Source organism: Typopeltis vanoorti, chromosome 8 (assembly GCF_054136105.1).
Source record: "Typopeltis vanoorti isolate ZY-2024b chromosome 8, IOZ_Tvanoo_1.0, whole genome shotgun sequence".
NCBI classification, from domain to species: domain Eukaryota; kingdom Metazoa; phylum Arthropoda; class Arachnida; order Uropygi; family Thelyphonidae; genus Typopeltis; species Typopeltis vanoorti.
The window spans coordinates 7,151,604-7,177,793 of record NC_143556.1 but is presented as its reverse complement, the minus strand read 5'-3'; the positions used below and the strand labels follow the sequence as shown (position 1 = coordinate 7,177,793).

Below are 26,190 nucleotides of genomic sequence, written 5' to 3'. Positions count from 1 at the left end.
AAAGGGTGCCCTACTTATATCGCAACATACACAAATACATTTCTCAGATGCACACACAAAATATTTTTTCTCTTTGGAAAAAAATACCAGGCAGCAAACTGCATCTCTGCTATTAGATTTCAAGATGGCAGCATCAGAGAAGATCCAAGTAAAATCACTTTTACTTGGATATAACAGCTCTACAGGAACATCCCTTCACACCATTCACATAATACTGAAAGAAACAAAAAGAATCTCAGCAACAGATCGGAATCACTTAGAAAACCCAATCACTCTAGAGGAATTGAAAACTGCATGCACATCCTTGCCAAAGAATAAATCTCCCGACCTTGATGGTCTCACAAAAGAGTTTTTCCAAGTCTTCTGGAATCAACTTGGACCACTTCTCCTTAAAACACTTCAAGAAGCCTACCTCAATGGGCTCCCAGAATCCGTCACGGCCTCAGTAACACAATTGATACCAAAGAAAGGAGATCACACAGATATCCGAAACTGGCGTCCAATCTCACTAATCAATACAGATTGGAAAATCATTTCCAAAGTTATTGCAAACTGACTAAAGTCAACACTGCCTGAAGTTATTGGCCGACATGAAACTTATTCTGTTCCTGGGAGAACAATATATGATAACCTCCATTTAATAAGAAATCTCAACCACATCGCAAACAACCAAAATGAAGATCTAGCACTCATCAGCCTAGATCAGGAGAAGGCTTTCGACAGGGTAGAGCATGAGTACATTTATGAAGTCCTAAAGGCATTCAGCTATGGCCCTCTCATCATTCAAACAGTGAAATTTTTATACAGAGATGCACTCTTCTGTTTAAAAATTAACAACAGGCTCACCTGCACTTTGCCATACTTCAGAGGGATCAAGCAAGGATGTCCTCTCTCTGAACAGTTATACACATTGGCCATAGAACCCTTCTTAAAAAGAGTACACAACACCATCATCTCCAAACGAACCAGCATAATAGAGCCACATCAAAACATAACCCTATCAGCATATGCTGATGACGTCACAGTAATAATCTGTAATAACAAAGAAATGACAGTAACCAATAAAGCACAGACTATATGCACAAGCCTCAGGGGCCAAATTAAACTCTGCAAAAACCACTGGTTTGTGGTCAGGCACATGGAAGGCCAGAACTGATTCTCCGATTGAATGTACCTGGTCAAATGAAGGACAAATATATTTAGGTGTACACTTTGGCAACACCAAAATATATAATGCACTGAACTGGACACAGCTACACAACTGATTTAAACAAGTGCTAGGAAAACTAACATGCCTACCGTTAAAAAACTCCAAAATTGAAAAGCAATATCAACTGATGCAAGTTGCTCTTATAAAAGCCTTCCCAGATATCACTACACCTCAGGGAATCCGTAGTTCTTCTAGAAATTGCGGGGAGCCTACCTTTCATCTTGCATCATCTGAAGCCTCACTTCCAAATCTTCCCTCCAACTACAAGAAAATATACCACTTCCTCATATCAGTGCCTCCAACTTCACCCTTCATATATTCATCCTTAACTTTCTCATTTACTAAGCTGCACATGCCGCGCAGTTTTCAGTGGGATCTTCCATATAAATCGATGTGTGCCAAACCAGATTCCGACATGCAGTGGAGGCTATGGCATAACATCTTGCTAACTCCTACTAAGCTCCACAAATTTCAGCTAAGACAATCGGATCAGTGTGTATTCTGTGAAGTTTCAGGCACCCTGGAACACACATATCTAACCTGTCCTGCAAACAAAGTGATGATCACCTACATCCTGAATACAGCCTCTAGCACCTGTAACTATGCACACAGCCACGAAGACTACTGGAATTTAGTCGATACAGAAGAGAACAAACACAGAATATGCAATTTCCTTTTCATCTGCACCAAGGCTGTCATCTACAGTTTTTACCTTAAGCACACAAGAAATAACCAGCACCCATCCATCACTGAATCGGAACAAACCCTCATGTGTAGCCTACGTCGGAAACTATAGAGCAGGCTTTCACTGGAATTTGATTATTACAAAGAAACAGGAACTGTCGCAAAATTCATAGAGGAGTGGAATTCAACTGGTACCCTTTTCTGGATTGCCGACACATCCTTTCTACCACTAATGTACTTTTTTCCATCATTTCTATTGTATATCTACAAAGAAAATTCTTTTTTCTCTGTAATATACATTCTTATAATATGTAAATAGTCCTTTTTGTTATCTACCTTCCAATGTATATTTTATGAAGTTCAATAAAAAAAAAAAAAAAAAAATAGAGAGCTATATCTCTATATCTATATAGATATATATATACATCTATATATCTATCTATCTGCTAGGTGGCCAAGGTGTTGCATGTGTATTCATATCGCTCCTGTCTTCTTCCACCTTTTATACGTTTGTCCAAAAATAGTTGTGTATGCATAAGTGTAATGATAAGTGAATGACAGTTTCCTTTTCCTGCTGTATGAGTTCCTATACATCTTCAATTTCAATGCCGTAATTCCTTCTTTGCCACCTACACTAGCTGGACTCCTCAATTGCAGCTACTGCCAGTGAAAGGATTACCTGCCAAGGCAACTGCACATTCCTGTACTACCACTAACTCAGCAAAGCAAAGACACCCTACGACTTCTGACCCAGAAGGAAGAACAAAGTTCACAGGAGCTGTAGACATGGAAAACAGGTCAGTCAATTCCAAATCTTATGCTAATGTTGTTCCGTTTCAAACGGAAATATCCTATCATCCCCCAAAACACTGACTTCACACACTGTCACATCAGCCAGCAGTAAACCGATTAATGCAAAAATAACTGCCACTGTTACCAACATAATTTCCTGAGAAAATGAAATTGTTATTTTAGCCACCAAAGAAAACATCCCACTAGAAGAGTATCTGATGACAATCGCCAAAACTGTAGAAAAAAATTGTACGAAAAATATCACTGATGCTTCCCGTGTAGCTAGTACTGTGCAGCTGTATTTCAGCCACATCTCAGCAGATCCATGTTATCAAGATATGGTTCTGTCACAGGAAAAATATGCACATTGTGAGCAGCCATGAAAAAGTCCGAATGCACCTTCCAAACAACAATGCACCAAACAACCTGCCAAAATTACTCAACATAGACACGAATGGAATCACCTACACTTTTTACTTATCATTCTCATCACAGTGCTTCTTCTGTCATGAAGAGGGTCACATTAGGAAACGATGTTCCGATATTACCAATGATTCATCAACAAATATTCCAGCTGAGAATAGCAAACCAGTAACAAAACAACATTGTACATGAAGAAAATCCAAGCATAGGAAAAAGTAAACCAAAAATTCTCTCCCCATCATGAATTTCAGAGCCAAGAAAATTCCAAACTGGGAAAGACAAGGTTCATGTTGCTCTTGAATGCCTGCTGAGTAATGAGATCCAAAGATCTGATAGCAAAGTCTCACAGCACGCAACACTTAACAAACAGCATGAAAACACTGATCCTCCCAACAGAGACGACCAAGATGAACTAATTAAAAGCAATCCCCAGACACAACAACAACCAGAATCACCAACCCAGCCTCCCACTAATTCAAAACCTTATCCTATAGAAGAAACTACTCAAAATGGCCTTTCATCACCTGCAGCCAGCTAAGGAGAAACAGTTCCCAGACAATGAGGAAACTGTACTTCCACATGACGACTTAGAAAAAGCAAGAAGCTGAGGGGGAACTTCCCCACACTGAGGGTCCCCTAACCATGAAGCAGCTGTCATCCTTCATACAGAAAGTGTGAGGCTCCCTTCACAAATTAACTATAGCTCTTAAATACACCACAACAATCCTGGAACTAATATCGCAACTTCAGGATCTATGCTCGAAACTGAAATGTAAAAAGAGCAGAGCAGAGGCTAACAGGAGTTAGCGAATCTACTACCTACTTAATGGGCTACAAACACAATATCAGGACCAATATTAGATTCAACTTACAATCAAACTTTCATAAACAATAATGCTGTTGAGCCTTTTTTTCTCTCAATGCAAGAGGATGTGCCTCTCCTTTACACAGCAAAATAGTCTTTGACCAGGTACACAATATCATATCGACCTAATACTTCTGATCAACTCCTCATCCAATTTATCTAGTAAATGGGCAAAGTGGCCTTATGACCTACATCACTCTGCAATCCAATAACATCATGGAGCAGGAGTTAGCTTAGGTGCACATCATCAATCTCCCCTACACCCCGAGAGTGATTGCTGATACACCAGGATATGCCTTGTATGCTCACATAAAAGCACCCAACCATAATACCCTGCATGTATTCAATATCTACATACCAGCAGGATGTTCTGGCATAACAAATCTTGAATTTCATTCAAAACCATCTTTCCATTGTTATGAACCATAGTTCATAACAATGAACTATTATATGTTCATTGACCAAGAACATATAATAGCTGGAGACTTTAATTGCACTCTTGACCAAGAAAAAGACAGACTTCAATGTGCTGAACATCGTAGCTCATTAATAAACAAACTTCAAACACTGGGAAACAATAATGAATTCATTGATGTCTTTCAGAATCAGTGGCGGCCGGTGAAACTTTTAAGTGGGGGTGCTGCATATACAAAATAAAATATAAAAGTGGGAGTGCATATAAAAAAATAAATAAATAAATTATTTTTTTTCCTAATCAGTAACCAATTTAATAATAAATAAATTTACATATTAAAAAATTGCTTTATTAAAAATATTTCACCCTCACCACGAACAAACACCAATAGTTTTGTATTTCACAGAAATAATGTGCGCAAGCATACAATACACTGCCCAAATGAGCATTGTTGGAATCACTTGAAATATGCAATCACAAGCGCAAAAGAATATCGGCGAGTCTGGCTGCATGGCTGCATTTGACCAAACGCAATAATTCTGACACTGCGTTAGATCACAGTATATTTGTTTCGTGTAACGATAATTGAAAAAATATAATTATTTTCATATTTTGAACAGTGACACTCATCATAATTCAGCCTTGTATCTATAATAAATAAATAATTATATGTTATTTTAACAGAATAAAATAAGATTTGTGAAAAATAGTTCACCCTCACCACTTTTCCTATGACACTATTATCTGTTATCCTTCTCAAGAACTTCCTGATATCCAATCTCAGATTCTTCTGTTTCCAGTCAAGTCATTTATCACTACTACTACCACTACCAACTTTTTTACTCATTTATTCTTCATATCAAATGCCTCAAACACTCTATTTGTTTTACCATCTTGTTTAATACACCTCTAATAATCGAATCCCCAAACAATGTCACTAATGAATCTTTCTTTACTTTTTCTTACCAACATCATTCGTTTTGTCTTCTCCACTCTTCTATACATATCTGCAATTCTCTTCATTTCACTCTGCATCCACCTCATCTCTTGCTTCATCTTTACCAACTCAGCTTTTAAATCTTGTGTCATTTTTTTGCTATCATTCAATCCCACTACTTTATCGCCAGTCATATATGCTTGTTCACCATCAATCCCACTCGCCACCTTACTGTTTTTCAACATCATTGTCACCTGCTTTATAGTTAATTGCAGTCTGTTTTTTAATGTAATTATCTCCTATTTTATCATCAATAGAATTATTTTCCTCTCTGTCATTTCTACACATTTTCTGAACATTGCACAATCTTCTTCAATTGCTATTTCAGTTATGATGCCATGTGCCCTACTCATATTTAAACTATTGAAACTCATATTTAAATATGACTCATGATCCATCAGAATATTGGACTTCCTACATACCTTTACTCACTCTTTTCTCTAATTCAGCCTCTCTACATAAACATCTGCAACATCTTCTCGCACATACCCAGATTTGTAAACTAGATTTGCTCTTGCACAGCTTATGATCAGATATTTAAATTACGGAAACTGTCAAGAAATCGAAGGAATATATCATGGATCTAAATTTAAGTGTTATAGATTGGAAAATGTAGCTGGAAAGGTGCCGAGAGAAAAACTCTACAAAGGTTGTTTGCACTATAGTTATATAGTGTAAATATTTGCTTATATTTAAGTTGGCAGTCATAACTTAAAACTGAAGGAAGATGATCTGATGTAAAATCAGATGTAAGAGAATGGCACACACTGTCCCCTATGAATCCTCATCTATATACTTCCTGGCATTACTTTTCTCTTTCAATTCCTACATTGATGAACTGGGCTAAGTTCCCTCCACTCCACCAAGAACTGTTCTCTCCATGTCACCTATAATATTCTGCCAGAAAGGAATATGAAGAATCCTTAATAACCTGAACACATCCTATGATCTGCCTTTCAATGCTGCCAAAATTCAGTCAGATCTCTCAAAAGAAAGAGCTTGCATACCTCAAGGAGGGTATGAGCAAGGGAGTGAGAAGCGGGTTCTCTGCATGGAGAGTGATCAATGATTGGTATGCATTGCATGAAAGTATGGTGAGTGCCGAAACTGAATGGGTTTAAAGCAGGGCTCAATCGTTTGGCATGAGAAAGTATAGCCCTCCTGCACTGAATCCTTTGACTCCATAGAAGTCATACAATAATAATAATAATAATAATAATAATACACCTGAAATAGAATATAAAAGAATAAGAGGCATAGCTAAAAGAGAAGTCAGAAAAAGACATAGAGAATCATGGAACAAATTTGTTTCTAATTTAGAACATGATTTATATAAAATAAGACCCAATGTATATAAAATTTTGAAACACTTAAATGCAGATACCAAAGAAAACATAAAATTAAACACTGAATTGAAATTAGAAGAATTTCTAAATTACTACACAGAATTGTGGACAGACAAATATTTTAAAAAAGGCAACTGGCAAACAATTAACGAAAATGAAAAGGAAATAACTAAAGAAGAATTAGAAATCAGCCTGAAAGAAACAAGAAATTGAAAATCACCTGGAGAAGATAAACTAGATTCAGAACTATATAAATATGCAGGAACTAGATTCAAAGAAAGACTCTTATTATTGTTAAATAAAATTTAATCAACTGGTATCCCCCCCCCCCAATAGAATGGAAAAAAGCAATTGTGATTCCTATCTTTAAAAAAGGTAATAGAGATGACCCTAAAAACTATAGCGGTATCAGTATACTAAATTCCTGTTACAAAATATATAGCAGAATCTTAAATAGCAAAGTAATGAAATATTCCGAAAACTTTATTTTAGAAGAACAGAATGGATTTAAAAAAGGACGATCATGCATAGACCCAGCCTTTTGCCTAAAATTAATAATAGAGAAAAGAAGAGAACACAATTTAGAAACACATAGAAATACAATACATTGCATTTATTGACTTTGAAAAAGCATTTGACAAAGTTAAAAGAAACATATCATTTAACATATTAAAAGAAAGACAAATACCAAGTAATATCTAAAAGCTATCACAAGTATATATGAAAATAATCAAATACAAATAATATTAAATCACGAGCTATCATATACGAGAGAGATAAACCAAGTGGTCCGACAGGGATGACCCCTCTCAGCAACTCTTTTTAATATCTACTTAAATGAAATAATAATAAAATAGAATAAAAATTTACATCAAAGAATTAAACTTTCTTCTACAGTAAACTTAAACACTCTCCTCTTTGCCGATGACCAAATAATAATTACAAATTCTGAAGATAAATTACAGAAAGCTATTTTAGATCTAAATGAGATATCCAAAGATTATGGTATGATAATATCAATAGAAAAATCAAAAACTATGGCCTTTAAAGGACATGATCCAACAAGAACAAAAATACTAATATATAACAAGATCTTAGAACAGGTGAATTCATTTAATTACCCAGGATGTATGATCACATATGAAAATGAAAAAGATATAAATGTAAAAATTGCAAAATATTTAAAAATACCAGGTGTAATTAACTCTATATGTAAACCAAACATAGTTCAAAAACAAACCAGACTAAAAGTATACAATACATTAATCCTACCAGTCTTAATGTATGGAAGCAAAATCTGGACAATAAAACAAAAAGACAAACAACAGCAGAAATGAAGTTTATGAGAAAAAGTGCAAAGTATACCCTTTGCAGGAAAAATTAAAAAATATAAACATAAATGGATGGAACACGTTCAAAGAATGAAAACAGAAAGATTACCAAAACAAGCCATTAGGAAAACAAAAACCAGGATGCCCTCTTAAACGATTCAACGATGACTTCTAAGGCTGGAACAGGCCATGCTAGGCCTAAATCCTTGATATGCATGATGATGATGATGATGATAATAGACCTGGTAATACAGAGGGCAGTAAGAAGGAAATTAGGAAAATTAGCCTATACATTTCCTTCTAGATGGAAAAGAAGAAAAGGATGATCACTATGGGTGATTTTAATTATGGTAAAATAAATGGAATGAAGAATGGCATTTGGGGACAAAGAGAATGAATTTCTGGAGTTTTTGGAGAACTACCTTAACCAGTAGGTAGCAGAGGACAAACAATGATCAAGGATCTCAGATTTGATCATTTCATAACATATCATTATAAATGAGATGTTAAATTTTCCTCCTGTTGGCAAAGTGACCATGAAGTGTTAACCTGAGTGGTAGCCAGCGATATGAGGAATTCTATGAGAAAGTGAAAGATATGAGAAATAGATACATATGAGAATGGAGATATATGTGGAACAATAAGTCTGGTGATTATGACACTCTCAGAAGATAGTAGCATAACAGCTATATTATGGAATGAGGAATTGGATGGGAAGGAGATCAACACTGCTTGGGTTGCACTCAGGAACTATCTGCACAAGCAATTTCTGAATATATTTCAAGGGGTGGGAGGTTAAATAAGGTAGGAGCAAAATGAATGACTGAAAAGGTGAGGCATGCAATTTGGAAATTTGGAAGAAGAAGGTATTATATAGGCAGCATAAGAAGAGTTGCAATAATCAGTTGATTGAGAAGTATAAAGTGCAGACAAGAAAGATGACTATAGTAAGAGTAGCAAGAATACAGTATGAATAGCAGTTAGCTAAAGGCCAGTAAAGAAAGGATGATTATGGAAGGATGATATTGACTGGTGAAATAATAACCACTTCAGAAGATATAGTTCAGCTATATGAAAGGAGAAATTCATGAGGTATTTCATCCTCATGAAAATGACATCGTCTTTCAACTAAAGGTGAGTTAGCTGGTCTCATAAGGAGGTAGGGGGTTTTTACACCTGGAAACTCAGATTTTTTGTCCCCTAGAACAGGCAAACCAGCCCTGTGAATACACAGACATAGGACACTTCGGAAGGCATAGGGCTAATCACCTTATCCTTGGGAGAAGGTTGAGAAGTCCAAAGTTGGACAGCTGAAGAACCTTAATATGTTTCAGTAAGGAAATACCATGAGTAGACATATTACTAACTATTATAATAACGGAATTAACTCACGTAAATTATTCTTTATTCATAGAATTTTCACCTGAGTATCACAAGCATCACCAGAACAGGTACAAAGCTAATTAAACAATAACAATATGCGTGGACAGGCTTATATGTTCATCAGACATGTTGTAATAGGTTTCACGATGGTTAAGAAAATAACTATTTATTAACTTAAAAGCTAATATTTCACTGGTATTATATCCAGCATCTTCAGAGCACACAACACAAAGTTATTATTATTATTATTTCGGGCGACTCCAGGGAGTCCTTAGACTCATCGAGGGAGGCCCTAAACATCATGTCACACACAACGATACGACATTCTCACAGTATCTATCATACTTTGCCTGGAACTCGCTCACTGTCATAGCACCCACAACAGATTCTGGCAGCTTATTCCACTCATTTACCACTCTAAAAGTAAAGAATCAAGCTCTTACACCCTGCTAACCACACTCTTGCCCAGCTTCCATAGGTGTCCCCTAGTTCTCCCACCACCAGTTCTGATCTCAAAAATAGTCTGAATTAATCCTATAGAAACCCTTTAGCAATTTGAATGTCTCAATCATATCTCCCCTATTCTGCCCATCAACTAGTTTCTGTAACCCACAAATCTTCAACCTGTTCTCATAAGGTTTATTCCACAGACCTGCTATCACCTTAGTCACTTGCCTCTGGATCCTCTCCACCACCTCCTCCCCATCAAGAAGAAACATAGGTGACCAAATCTAGGCACAGTAGTCGAGATGAGGGCTTATCAAGGCTCAGTACGGAGGTACAATAACTTGCTTTTCTCTGCTTGTCAAAGTATTTTTCAACAACCAAGTGATTTGATGAGCTGATTTAGCCACTTTTGCAATGCTCCCCCTAAACTTCATCTCCCTATCCACTAACACTCCCAAGTCCCTGACCTCATCAATCTCCTGGAGTACAGTTCCACCAATGTGGTATACTGCTGCTAATATTTTCACCCCAAAATGCATAACCTTACATTTTGTCACATTAAATCGACATCCATTCTCCTTAGCCCAGAACTCCGATCTATCCAAATCATCCTGCATGATTTTGACATCTTCTGCATTCACTATTGCCCTACCCAACTTTGCATCATTAGTGTACAAATTAACTGTTCCTCTTAGATCCTTCCCTATATCGTTCATGAACAAATTGAACAGCAGTGGTCCAAGAACAGAACCTTGCGGCACACCACTAGTCACAGGCCATCATTTGTACTCTACTCCTGAATAAACTACTCTCTGATATCTCTCCATCAACCACCCACCTATCCATCTCACCAACCCTATATCCATTCCCATATGTTGCAGTTAACGGATTAGAATTCCATGTGGTATCCTGTCAAAGGCCTTAGCCAGATCCAGCAGAATCACTGTAAACCCAATACCCTTATCAAGTTCAGCTGTTACCTTGTTATAAAACTTGAGCAAGTTACTGAGGCATGATCTACCCTTCACAGAGCCATGTTGTCCCCTGTACAGTATCTCATTTTCATCAATCCATTCCTGTATTTTTCCCTCAACTACTTTCTCCAAGACCTTGACAACGACTCCTGATATGCTGATCGATCGGTAATTTGCAACCGTAGTCTTGGATCCTCCTTTATGCAGTGAAACTATTTTCCCCTCTGTCCACACCTTTGGGACTAAACCAGACCCGAGACTCAGATTTAACAACATGGTCAAGGGCACTGATCTTGCGTGAAGCGGCACCTTAGCCGCTTCACGCAAGACCAGTGCCGGTATACCATCCAATCCCACAGATGTGTTCACATTAACTAGTCACCTCCACTTCATTCATCACTATTCCCGTATAAACTAATGGTTCCTTCACTTTTTCAATGTCACCACCTGGATGATATGCTTTTGCAAAGTGCTCGCTCAGTAACTCCACTATATCGACTGATTCAGTGACCACCTTACCGTCGTCATTCCTTAAAATCATTTTGCCGTGTACAGTTTTTTCTAACTTGCAGCATATTGAAAGAACTGTTTGGGATTCTCTTTAGCTTGCATAGCTAGTTTCCTTTCATAATCCGCTTTTGCTTTTTTTACCACACTCGTTACCCTTCTGGCCTGCACTTTATACCGTTCATGTGCCTGCAGGTCACCCCTTTCTTTAAATTCCCTCCACAGTTGTTTCTTTTTTTTGCAGCTTAAGCTTAATGGTGTTATTCATCCATTTAACTCCTACTTGTTTTACTATTCGGACCCTTGTATACAATCAGCGATAACCTCCTGTAAATGCTCCTTGACCACTTCCCCATGCTTCATCGAAGTTTGTTACAAATGCAAGACAACCACAATCGTGTAACAGTGGGGTTAGTATAAGTTATTGCAGTGTGCAACACAAGACTAAAGTCCTAATATGGCACCAACTAGGTTAAAAAAAAAAAGTTCAAAGTTTTGAAATAGTAGACCAAATGATAGCCTTGGAAAGTTTCAAAAAAATATAAAATAAAATAAAAGTAACAAATATTAATTTCGTCTTAGGATGACTGTCTCCCAAATCTTTGGTAGATGTATACAGCCATACTTCTTAAGGTTTGGAGTATGTTTTAAGGCTTCTGTTGATTCCAGGAATAACCTCTCTGACTTGTAGAAGCTTCTGTGCATTACTTTTGTTTCTTTCCAATTGATCCTGTGTGCAGGGGTATCCAAAGCATGGTTTGCCAGACCCGACTTTCCATAGCAAAAATGTCAGATATATTTTTTGTGTTCACTGAGGTGAATGTCCACATTTCTTCTTGTCTGTCTGTAGTAGGCTTGATGGTAATAACAGGGCACTTCATATACTCCTGGATGTGATAAAGGAGTGCATTTGTCCTTAGGTGAACAGATGAGCATTGCTAATTTTACATAAGGTTTAAATACTGTGCATAGTTGGTGTTTGTTAAGCACCCTATATATCTTTTCAGATGTGCCTTTAATGTATGGGATGGTAATGGTTTTGTTGTAGTCTTCTGTGGTTGATAGAGGGGATTTATGAGTAGCATTTAGTATGTTATCTATTTTATGGGGATTATAACCATTGATTAAGAAGGTGTGACGTAGGTGAGAAAGTTCAGCAGTGAGAGCAATGTCATTGGAACAGATTGCTCTAGCTCTATGGGTTAGTGTTTTTAAGATACCATATTGTTGAGAAGGGTGATGGTGTGATTGTTTGTGTAAGTATCTCCCTGTGTGGGGGGGTTTTCTATAAACCGAAAATGATAAGGAACTTTCTGGAAGATGTGTGATCAGTGTGTCCAGGAAGGGCAGGCAGTCATTGGCTTCTAGTTCCATTGTAAAGTGGATTTTAGGGTGCTGACTATTTAGATGCACTAAAAATGTATTCAATGTGTCTGGGCCATATGGCCATATAGCAAACACATCGTCAAACATAGCATAGCCAGAGACTAGGTTTGAGAGTGGCTGTGTTGATAGCTAATTTTTCCAGATGTTCTATGTAAAAGTTGGCTAAGGGGGGAGAAAAGGGTGAACCCATACCTGTCCTATCTAATTGTTTGTATATTTTCCCTTTCCATGTAAAATAACCTGCCTGTACTGTGAATTTAAATGGCTGAAATATATCTGGGGGAAACTGTGAATTTAGTAAGTTAAGTGTTTCAATCAGTGGTACATTAGTGAATAATGAGGTGATATCAAAACTCACCATTAGGTCTGAACTATTTAAGGTGTGGTTTTCTAAAATACTTTTTAGGTGGGTAGAATTTTTAATAATAATAGTTTTTAATGATAAAATGATAGTCTTTCTAAGACTATCATTTGGACTACTATTTCAAAACTTTGGACTTTTTTTTAACCTAGATGGTGCCATATTAGGACTTTAGTCCTGTGTTGCACGCTGCAATTACTTATACTAGCCCCATTACACCGGATTGTGGTTGTCTTGCATTTGTAACAAACTTTGTGTTGTGTGCTCTGAAGATGCTGGATATAATACCAGCGAAATATTAGCTTTTAAGTTAATAAATTTTTTTTTCTTAACCATCTGTGTTCTTATCATACCGTGAAACCAACAATAACTGTTATATTCACAAAGCACCACTTAGGTGGCACTTTATGAATATAACAGTTACCTGTACTGATGATGCCTGTGATACTCAGGTGAAAATTCTACGAATAAAGAATAATTTACGTGAATTAATTCTGTTATTATAATAGTTAGTAAGAACCTCAATGATTTGTGAAAGCTTAAGAAGAAGAAGAAAGTGACATCATGCTGAACTTGAGTAAACTGGAAAAGGCAGAGGAGGAACATACAAATTTACATTTTAAGATATGTTAAAAAAACTCAGCAGATCTGCCTGTGTTTCGTATTCCAGGATCAAGAATTTAATGTTGCAAAATTAACAAGTCAAAAGAAAATGCTATTAAACTTTAAGATAATTAATGACAGTATAAAAAAGGAATTACATTACTTTGCTGTATACTCTTCTGGATCGGTCTCCACAGATATTCCAGTCAAGAGTGGGTGGAAACTGTTTATAATGCAAATAATAGCAGTAATAATCCAAGACCCTAACAGGAGTACCAATATGATAATAAAGCCTACAAGAGGCTTCCTAAAAGGAAAGGAACAAAAATTAATGACACAATTTCAAACAAAGCTTGAATTACTTTAATTTAGAAACTTGAAACTTTAGAAAAAAAATCTATATACAGTTTAAAAATTAATTTTAGATAATTCATCTGTAAACTGTGTCTTCCTACATAATAAATTCTAGTCTTCATAGTTAATAAATCATATTCCCATAACATTTTACTGTTATCACTAATCACAATCTGTTTCTAGCCCTATAAAACATTATATTTAAACATCCTACTAGTTACATACGAAAAACATTTTCTGGGGTTCCTATGAATATTCCCTAGGAATATTCATCTAGCAAGCTTCTCCTCCCAACAGTCTATATATCTCAATAATATCACCACTTTTTCTTCTGTTCAGATTGCATTCTTTTAGTCTATCATTACAGGTAATATCCCACACTCTGATCTCAGATTACCTTTGTTATTTTCCTCTCCAGAATATCCTCATCTCCCCAAAATATAGATGACCAAATCTATGTGCACCATTCAAGCAATTCTTTATGGTGAATATTTGCAACTTTTGTAATGTGTCCTCCACACTTCAATTTCTTATCAATTATTACTCAAGATGTCCACCATTCCTTGCAACAGAGCTATATTGATATACTATTCAATCCTTCCTCCATCTCTGAATTCCAAAGCGCTAAACTTTACATTTAGATAAATATCAAACTTGTACCAATGACCTACTGAATATCAGCTTATTCAAATTCTTATGAAGAGCTTCTGCATGTTTATCAGAAAAATCTCCACTCTTCTCACCTCTCCTAAGGATAAGCTTCCACCTCTAAGTTTTCCAGGCATCTACCAAATTCCTTGCTCTTGTGGGTTATCTTATTTTGGACAAACTGTAATATCTGCTTTTATTCATCTAGAGGAACACAAGTCCTATATTAAATACCATTAGCCCGAACAATCTGGCTTGCTAAGCATGCTATTATTATTATTATTATGGGCAACTCCAAGGAGTCCTTAAACATCATGTCAAGAACAACTATTCAACATTATCTATCATACTTTGCATTGAACTCATTCACAGTCATGGCACTCACAACAGACTGGCAACTTATTCCACTCATTCACCACTCTTCAAGTAAAAAACCTGGTTAAAAACCCTTGCTAACCACACTCTTGCCCAGTTTCCATGGATGAGCACTAGTCCTCCCAACACCACCAGTCCTGTTCTGAAAAATATCCTCTGAATTAATCTTATAGAAACTTCAGTAATTTGAACGTCTCACTCATATCACCCCTTTACTGCCTATCAACAAATTTCTGCAACCCACAAATCTTTAACCTGTTCTCATAAGGTTCATTCCATAGACCTGCTGTCATCTTGGTCACTCGACTCTGGATCCTCTCGGCCTCCTCCCCATCAAGAAGAAACCCTGGTGCCCAGATCTGGGCACAGTAGTCAAGATGAGGTCTTATCAAGGCTCGATACAGAGGAACAATAATTTGCTTGTCTCTGCTCGTCAAAGTATTCTTCAGTAACCAAGTGATTTGATAAGCTGATTTAGCCACTTTTGCAATGTTCCCCTAAACTTCAACTCCCTATCCACCAACACTCCCAAATCCCTAGCCTCATCAATCTCCTGGAGTACAGTTCCACCAATGTGGTATACTGCTGCTAATCTTTTCACCCCAAAATGCATAACCTTACACTTTGCCACATTAAATTGACATCCATTCTTCTTAGCCCAGAATTCTTAGCTGATCGTCATCCTGGCTTCTGCACAAACAGATACAAACCTATCCAGGGTCTGCTGGAGGTCATCTGTGGAAAAGCTAAGCAGAACTAGGTCATCTGCAAAAAAGCAGACATCCAATGCTACATCTTCCAATTCTGACACACTCACTGCTTCAGCTGTGTCTATCAATCCAGTCCATAAATATTATGAAAAGGAGGGATGACAGAACGCACCCTTGGAGGAGACCAACAGAGACTGTGAAAGGTTCAGACTTTGTGCTGTTTACCCTGACACAAAACTCCAAGCATTCATACAGGGACTTGATGGCAGCTAATAGTTGGACATCCACTCCATACTCCTATACTACTTGCCAAAGCTTATCCCGAGGAACCAATCATATGCCTTCTCCAAGTCCACAAAACATGTGTAGACATTCTTACCATATTCCCAAGATCTCTCAAAGACTTGCTTTAAAGTGAAGATTTGGTCAACTGTGCTTCTACCAGGATGAAAGCCATATTGTTCTTCTTGGAACTTTGACTCAACTATGCTCCTGCACCTTCTTTCCAAGCACCTAGCATATGCTTTCCCCGGCAGGCTGAGCAGAGAGATGCCACGATAGTTGCTGCAATCTCTCTGGTCTCCCTTCTTTGAAGACTTCTTGTTTTCTAGGTTTTCTTTAATTTTCCCATGGTGGTCCATCTTATCGCTATTCTGTGTTTGATTGTTTCCAGTTCATCTATTGTTTCTATTAGTTTTGATGCAAGATATATGAAGTTGTCTACTTGTTCTATTTGTTCTCCATTTAGGGTGGCTGAGATTATAGTTTTGTTCCTCCACATTTTCATCACTTTTGTCTTTTGTATATTTATTGTCGTGTCATATGTTATAGGTTTAGCTTGTTTATCAACCTTTATAGTTCATATGGGGTTCTTGCAATAAGGACGAGATCATCTGCATATTTCATATTATTTATGTTTAAACCATTGACATTGATTCCAAGCTCATTGTCTATTGTCTTCTTTACAACTTCGTCTAGATATATTATTATTATTATTACCCAAGGCCCCATGGAGTCAAAGACTCATCATGGAGGTCCTTTTATCAAACACACAGCTCATCATACTGGGCTTTAAACACACTGAAATTCTCTGTAGACACCACACTCTCAGGCAAGGCATTCCAATCATTCACAACTCTGCATGAAAAAAACCTGCTTCTCACTCCCTTACTCACACCCTCCTTATACAGCTTCCAGGGATGACCTCTGGTTTTCCGCTGATCTCCCACTATTTTCTGTAGAATCTCTCCAGCAGTGATCCTATAACATAGGATAACATATATGTTGAATAGGCATAGGGATAATGGCATCCTTGCATTATTCCTTTTTGGATCTCTATGGTTTCTGTTGTAAGTGTGTCCTTTTTAATTATTGCATTTGTCTTAAAGTAATATTTTATCAGAAACTGTATTATATATTTATCTATTGCTTTTTCTAGTAGAACTTTAAGAATGATTTCTCTATTGATGCTATCAAAAGCTTGTTTAAATTCCACAAAACAACAATACAGTTCTTTATGGTCTTCCCAGCTGAGCTCTGCTAGTTGGTGAAATGTGAAAATCTGGTCTATTGTTGAATAGTTTCCTCAGAAACCAGCTTGTTCTATGCCTATCAATTCTTCATAGGTGTTTTTTAATCTGTTTTGTATAATTCTTACGAATATTTTATAGGTATGAGAGAGTAAATTGATTGGTCTGTAATTTCATGTATATTGAGATGATCTTTCCAGTCTCCAGTCATTTGGGAGATCTCCTGTTTGTAGTATTTTATTGAATAGGGTTGTTAAATATTCTATTGATGTGTTGTCTCCATATGTCCACAGTTCAGTAGGGATAGTATCAATGCCTGGTGCTTTATTGTTTTTCATCTGTTTCACTGCATATCTAACTTCTTCTTGTAAAATTTTTGGGTGGTTGTTATTTTCTTCTACTGTTTGCATTGTAGTTGTATTTCCTTGGTGAAAGATAGTCCTAAAATGGTTTGACCAGATTTTTCTTATATCTTCAATATTCCTGGTTTCAGGCATCATGTTGTTTATCATTGTTATTGCTTTTGCTGAGAATTTCTTCATAATTTCTCTTATAGTGTCATGGAAGACTTTTAGGTTGTTCTGTTGGTATGCTTCTTGGCATTTCTTAGCTTTTTCTATAACCATTTTTCTTTGTCTTTTTTGCACAGGTTATCAACTTTATTTTATAGTGCTCTGTAGTTTTCTCTATTCTCTTCATTGTTTTGTTGGTTTACAAATATCTTGGCCTCTCTTTTTTCTTCTATTGTAGCTAGGATTTCTTGAGTTATCCACTGTTTGTTAATTTTGGGTTTGGTACCTAGTATCTTTTGCAATTGATAACACTGTTTCTTTTCCTTCTTCCTAGTATTTTCCACTGTTCTGGAAGAAGATGGAGGGTTTTAATTTCAAGCACATCTGTTCTAAAACTTGATTTCTGCTTGAGCTATCTTTTAGTTTTGATAGTTGATGTTTTCTTCTTTTCTGATATTGTTTTTCGTGTTGAATTTTATCTTCGCTTTGGCAGTTAATATTTTGTAGTCAGTGTTGAAATCAAAGCTTCTTATTGTTCGTACATTATTTACTGATCGTTTCCATTGTTTGTTTGTGATGATATAATCTCTGCAGTTCTTTATATTATCATCTGGGGATGTCCATGTATATTAATTACTAGGACGTTGATAGAACAATGTGTTTGCAATCATTAGATCATTTGCTTTACAGAAGTGAAGTAATTATTCTCCTCTGTCGTTAAGCTCTCTGTATCCAAATTTCCCCATCACGTCTTTTTTGTCTGCTGTGAACTGTCTTATTTCAGCATTAAAATCTCCCATCACTATCATGATTTCTCTATTTTTGGAATTATCTATTTCCTGTTGTAGTGCTTCATAGAAATTTTCTGTTTCTTCCTCTAAATGGTTACTGTCTGGTGCATGTATTTGGATTATTTTAATTGTTTGACCTTTTGCTTGAAATTTGGCTGTGCTTATTGTAGGAGACACTGGTTTTATTTCAATTACTGAGTGTGTAAGTTTCTTCTCAATTAATAATGCAACTCCTTCTCTGTATATGTTATCATTTCTTCCTGAGAAGTATAGTCTTCCTTCAGGTAAATCCATGAATCCATCTCCATGCCAATGTGTTTCTGATAAACCTAAAATACTCCATTTCAGTCTTTTAAAATTTTCCTGGACTAATTGCCATTTTCCAGGTCGGTATAACGATCTTATGTTGAGGGTGGCTACATGTTTCACATCCTTTGCAGATCACATTGCTGATTTCTCACCTACTCTATGTGGTCTTTGAGTAGGCACACTGGCTGTCCCGTATGCAGTAACACTATCTCGGTTTGTACACTTTCTCCAGCTCATGGACATTACTGGAATAATAATGTAGCCAGCTTGCCATGCCTCTGCTACATACTTTGGTACATGGCTCTTTATTCTTTATTCAGAGCAACCCATTTTGGTTTTCCCCATCTGCCACCCAGGGGATGTGCCTGATAGGAGTGTGGTCTCCCCCAAGCTGAAATATTGAGGTCTAAATTTTTTGACTTTCCTTATATTGCAACATAACTGTCCCTGTTGAGAGACCTACAAACAGTGTTACGGATGGATATTAAGTCATCTTGCCTTGACTTAATATTGAATGGATATTAAGTCAAGATTTAAAGCATTAAGGGATTCACTCCCTCAATGCTTTAAAATAAAGGATATTTAACATGTGCTTTATAGTGCTTCTCTGCCAGTTTTCACTGCTAAGTGTTCTCTGCCAGGTTGGCAGGAAAAAGACCCAGAGGAACACCAAGATATAGGTGGATTGATATGGTAAAAAGTGCCTTAGAAGATAGCAATATAAGATCTGATAATGTTATAGTCTCAGGTAACAGATTGATTTGGAGGAAAATTGTAGATAGGAAGTTAGTAATGATGTAGGCTTTTCATGTAGTACTATCATATCCTGTACCCCCCTTGAAGATACATGTCAGGAATTTGATGATGATGATAATGATGATGCTTTACAGTGCAGCATTTATCCTAAGCTTTTTGGGTACAATCATATATCACATTCCTTTATGCATTAGGCCAAATACTGTTATGGTGGTTAACTTGAAAAATAAACATAATTTTGGTAATAAAGTGGTTCCTGTGTTTGCAGTGTATGTGTGTGTGTGTGTGTGTGGGTGGGTGGGTGTTCATTCTGTGGACTTCTTTTATTGTTCATTTGGATGAAGGAAAGAACCTAAGTTTGTGGAATTTCCACCTTACTCATATTCCATCAAAAAGTTCTTATAAATGTTCCTTGCATCTTAAACAATATTTAATCCCAGATTTTTCTAATGAACGCATGTCATTTATCACAACTGCACTATAGAGACAATACACACACTGATTTTCCTAAGAAGGAGTGATTCTGCTTTTGCTTCAATTTTAATAATTAAATCTGCAATAGCAAAAAAAGCATATTATCTATGAATTGCTTGTTAACTTATAACAAATAATGAAAGATTTGAAATACTTACATCCATAATGGATACAGAATAACTGGGCTGATAACAAAAAATTGCATATCATTGGCCAAATACCAAGTCCATCCCATACACTTTAAAAAAATTGAAATATTGTTAAATGAAATAAGATTGGAATGCAATGTTTAATAAATTTTCAATTTTAATGATAATTTAATTAACTAAGAACTTAAATGCATTTTAACATAGAAAGTACTTGAAGTAACCTTGAGCAAGTTGTGTAACCTATATGTAACCTAACTGAAAATTCATTTGGTAACCAAAAAAAAAAATATATCACTGTTAGAGAGAGATCATTCTACAACCATTTGCAGTTCAGAATAATGCTGTATGAGATAACTGACATATCAACTGTCCATAACTACAGTTCCAAAATTTAGATCATTATTATTATCATCAGTAGAGTCCTCCAGGGAGTCAATGACTCATCAAGGAAGGCCATAGATCACCCACACCAGATGTCATACCTTCTATTAAAATCATTCACACTGGATGCACTCACCACTTCACCAGACAATTTGTTCCACTCAATCACTGCTCTGTGAAAGAAAAATCTAGCTCCATCCATTCACTTCCATGGATGCCAGTTTATCCAAAGTCCACTTTCCATATAACAAAAAATTTCATCAGTTGATAACTTATAACACCCTTTCAGAAGTTTATAGACCTCAATCATATCACCCCACTTTTTTTAGTTTAACAGCATCTTCAGTCCACATACTAACAATTTGTCATCATAATGTACATCCTCTAATCGCGACATCATATTTATCATTCTTCTTTGGACCCTTTCCACAGCTGTTTAATCTCCTTCGATCCAAGGAGATTGAATCTTTGCACAGTAGTCCAGGTGTGGTCATTATCAAGACTTATAAAGAGGCAAAATGACTTCCTTATCCTTATATGTCAATGTTCGTTTCATCATAATAATTATTCTCTGAGTTGTACTTACAATTGTTGCAATGTGACCTTTGAACCTCAAATTCCTATCCACTATAACTCTAAGATTCCTAGCCTCATCAGTTTCTTCAACCATACTTCCACCAGCATAATACGATGTTGGAAAAATCATCATGGCAAAGTGTATAAGTTTACACTCACTACCACTGAATTAATTAGCCATTATTGTTTGCCCACTGCTCTAAGTTCTTCAGATAATTTTGTAAGTGCCGTATATCAGTAGTATACATGATTATCCTGATCTTGCATCATCAGCAAACAGTAAACAATCAGCTACTTTCAAGTAATACAAGTGTCTTTCAGTAGTGTTTCTATTGGAGTTAAGTGGTTGTTTATATTCTGTTTATTTTTGATTTATTCTTACTGAGAGGAGTGAGGTCACAGTCGGAAGCATTTGAAGGTAGAAGAGAAGAAAAAGATAAGTTTCATTATTTAGTATATTATTATTATTATTACCCCAAGACCTCACAGAGTCAAAGACTCATCTGAGAGGTCCATTTATCACACACACATCTCATCATACCATGTCTTAAACACACTCAAACTCCTTGCAGACACCACACTCTGAGGCAAGGCATTCCAATCATTCAAAACTCTGCACAAAAAAACCTGCCTCTCACTCCCCTACTCACACCATCTTTATACAGTTTCCAGGGATGACCTCTGGTTCTCCCCTGATCTCCCACTATTCTCTGTAGAACTTCTCCACCATTGATCTCAAACTCTTACCAACTTGTACATCTCTATCATATCTCCCCCTCTTCCTCTCTCCACCAGACTCTGCAAATTACATCTTCTCAATCTTTCCTCATACTCAACATTCCAGAGGTCAGAAACTACCTTAGCCAGTCGCCTTTGGACCCATTCCAACATCTCTTCATCCTTTTCAAAATCCGGTGACGAAATCTGAGCACAATAGTCAATGTTTGGCCTAATCAAAGCCTTATACAACGGAACAAGAATCTCCCTACTTCTACACGTCAGTGTCCTCCGCACCATTCCCAGAAGCTTTTGTGATGTCTTCACAATTTTAGCAATGTATCCCCTAAATTTTAGATCCTTATTCACTATCACCCCCAGATCTTTTATTTCCTCTACCTCCAACAATATATTCTCACCAAGCATAATTTCTGCATCCCATCTTTGTTTTCCAAATTTTAAAACTTTACATTTTACAACACTGAACTCACATCCCCATTTCCGTGCCCAGTGAATCAATTTCTTCAAGTCTTCTTGCAAGGCCACAACATCTTCACTACTCTTTATGGTTCGTCCCAACTTTGCATCATCTGCAAACAACTGAATATCTCCATTCAAATCTTCGCCAATATCATTAATATACAAGTTAAACAGTAATGGCCCTAAAACAGATCCCTGAGGCACTCCACTAGTGACTTTTCTTTTCCTGGATATTGCACCCCCATACACAACTTGTTGATACCTATCAGATAGCCAGTCTCCAATCCAATATCAAACTCCATCTGCTCTAGTTTGACGTTCAACTTATCATGAGGTACTCTATCAAAAGCCTTTGCGAAATCCAAGTATATTACTGTGTATCCTTCTACTCTGTCCAAGGAAGCAGTCACTTTATTGTAATAAGTAAGTAGATTACTAAAATATGACCTCCCATTAGTAAATCCATGCTGTCCATCAAAGATGATACCATTGTTTTCAACCCAACTCTGTATCCTAGTTCTCACAAGCTTCTCCAACAACTTAACCACAACACCTGACACAGAGATATGCCTATAGTTTGATGGTTGAGTTCGATTATCTCCTTTATGAAGTGGCATAATCTTTCTCCTCCTTAGGAAGTTAACCAAGTGCAAGACTCATATTAAAAAAATATGTCAAAGCAGGTGTCAACTCCCTGGCATATTCCTTCAGAATATGAGGTGATATATTATCAAGTCCCACAGCCTCTTTTACATCTAGTTTACTTAACTCCCCAAACACCTCTTGCTCAATTACAGTCAGTCTCTCCTCCCCATCATCAACTGCTCTCAATCTCTCCATGAAGTCACATTCACAAGATTGAAAACTCTTTATGAACTGCTCATCAAGTATCTCCACCACACATTCTGCAACAGCTGTCTTTATACCATTTTCTCCAATGAATGTCATCCTTCCATAATCATTCTTTCTTTTGCTAGCTACATATCAAAAGAACTTCCTAGGATTCTTTTTGGCTTCATTGCTAACTGCTGTTCATTAGCTACTTTCACCAACCAAGTCACCCTCCTTGCCTGGTCTTTGTAGACCTCATGAAATTGGTTATTTCCACTTCTCTTATGCTGCCTTCATAATGCCCTTTTCTCTGTATCGCATGCTTAATCTCTTTATTTATCCATCTCACACTTACCTTATTTAACCTTCTCACCCTTGTAATACATTTAGATATTGCATCTACTAGATAGTTTTTGAAAATCCCCCAAGCTGCATTGATCTCTTTTCCAGCAAAATCCTCATGCCACGCTACACCTGCAAGCTGTCTCCTGAGCTCTTCATAATCATCCCCCTTATAGTTCCACATATACCCTTTTCTCATAGTGGTCCTCGCACTGCTGGCAACCACTCTTCATTTGTATACAGCTAGTTCTACAGCTAGTTCCACTGATACCACTCACTCGATGTGATCTTTCCATGCTAGACTGGGAACATTTCCTTTTCTGCTTCTTCATTTTAGAACCCTTTTCAATTCCAACTGTTTCCTCTTGATCCCTGGATAATCACCTCATGGTCACTCTCACCATGAGGTGGATGATTTGACACCTCATTTATAATTACATCCTCTGACGAGATGACCAAATCCAAGACCCTTAATCTTCGTGTACCCTCTGCTACATACTGTGTGAGGTAGTTATCCCTCAAAAATTAAAGAAACTAATTTTCTTTACTTCCAGTTGCTATCTCATCATTCCAGTCATTCTCATCATATTGCCATAATTAAAATCACCCATAATGATCACCCTTTTCTTATTTGCTTGGCTAATTTGACTATACATTTCACTAACACCACCATCCACATTACCTGGTCTATAACAACATCCCACCAAGTATTTGATTCCATTCACTTCTATCTCACACCATACTGCCTCAAAACCACTGGCACTATTTCCGTCTTGCATCTGTACTTTGTATGGACATAACCCTTTCTCTATCATCAATATCCTCCACCACTTTTTATCCCTTCTATCCTCACGAGACACATCATACCCTTCCATCTCTATTCCTGTCAGGATGTCATCCTCTTCCAACCATGTCTCACTTATTCCGACAATCTTTGGGTGAACAGAAGCAATTAGTGCAACCATTTCATCTGCCTTGTTTCTTATACTTCTAGCATTTGTAAACAAACACAACAGGTCATTTCTGGATCTACAGCTAGTTCCACTGATACCACTCACTCGATGTGATCTTTCCATGCTAGACCGGGAACATTTCCTTTTCTGCTTCTTCATTTTAGAACCCTTTTCAATTCCAACTGTTTCCTGTTGATCCCTGGTCATCCCATTTCTTTCCTGCATAATCATGCTCTCACCTCCTCTTGGAGCATCCACCTTTCTCATGCTGTGTACCCCTGTCCACCCTGAGCCTCCCCAACTATAGTATAGTTGTACCTATAGTATAGTTTATACTTATAGTATCATGTAAGTATAAAGCTTATAATAGAGTGTATAATATTGTAGAGCATTTAGTATAGTTGAGTAGTTCCTAGTACTCAGCACTATTTGAATGATGGTGGCAGCCACAGCTCAGATTACTAATGGCATTTCACTAAGTCCTCCCCCATTTAAGGACTATATTTTGCATAGCATACTATGGGATTTTGTGGTATGTATATATGCATTCCGGCAGTTGGATATGTGCCAGGTGAGAGATGGGGAATACATTTATGTGGAAAATGTAGGAAATGGGAACAGTTTTGTGAGTTGGAAATTAGCATAACAGATCTCAGCAGCTTTGCATCAGAGGCAGGAGAATATTGACCAAGAGAGAGAGAGATGAGTAGCATGATAGAGGGTGAGGATAATGAGTGAAATATAAATGAAAAAATAAAAGTGGGGAGTATGGAAAGTTTGAATCATTATGAAGTTTTCAGAGATGGTCTTAGTTGGGAGGATGAATATTGAGCAAGAGTGGGTAGCTGGCAGAGAGAGATAGATGCACTGAAAGAGGAGGTGGAATGTCTTGAGAATGAGTTGGGAAGTATGAAAGATGAGATTAAGCAAATGGAAGCAATGAACAAGGCAAATCAGTGTAGGAGTGAGAGAGAGTTATGGGAATGACAGAAAAGAAGAGAACTAAAACAGTAGAAGAGAAGGAATGAGAGAGAGAGTTATGGGTAGTGTGATAGAGAGTGAGGATAATGATATGGGAATGATAGAAGAGGTGAGAATAGAAGCAGTAGAATAAAGGGAATGATAGAAGAGGTGAGAATAGAAGCAGTAGAATAAAGGGAATGAGAAGAATGCAAGGGAGTGCTGGAACCAGGGATAGAGAGATGCCAGGACAGCAGGTAAGTAGGGGAACAAACAGAGAAACTGTTAGAAGAGAGAGAGAGACAGTTAGGGATGCAGGTGAGCAATCAAGGACAGAGTGGTAAAAGGTATGATGTATGGAGATTTGATGATCCATTGTGTGCAAGATAGGATGTCTGAAGAGTGTTTGCCTGGAGGAAGAATAGAAAGCATAGCTCTGGCAATTAAGCGGGGCGAAAGGGTGGATGACTTGAGAGACAGTCTGAATCGGGTGGCCAGAGATCTGAGATTCATGCTTGAGGTTATACAGAAGAAAACTCACAGAGGGAAGATAGTGTGTGTGTTGCCAAGGTATGATAATGACAAGCTAAGTAGAAGAACATTAATAATGAATAGCATG

At 37.0% G+C, this 26,190-nt stretch overlaps 1 protein-coding gene across 2 annotated transcripts in view; it reads right to left on the bottom strand.

The window, feature by feature from the left end:
* LOC150103705 (nose resistant to fluoxetine protein 6-like) overlaps positions 1–26,190 on the bottom strand; it is a 206,824-nt gene that overhangs the window by 36,756 nt on the left and 143,878 nt on the right. For both annotated transcript variants that reach the window (XM_090396506.1, XM_090396507.1), the window contains 2 exons: positions 20,341–20,420; positions 13,888–14,031 (listed from right to left, as the gene is read on the bottom strand). In XM_090396506.1, coding sequence (XP_090252632.1) covers positions 13,888–14,031; positions 20,341–20,420 — 224 coding nt within the window. The remainder of the gene's footprint in view (positions 1–13,887; positions 14,032–20,340; positions 20,421–26,190) is intronic.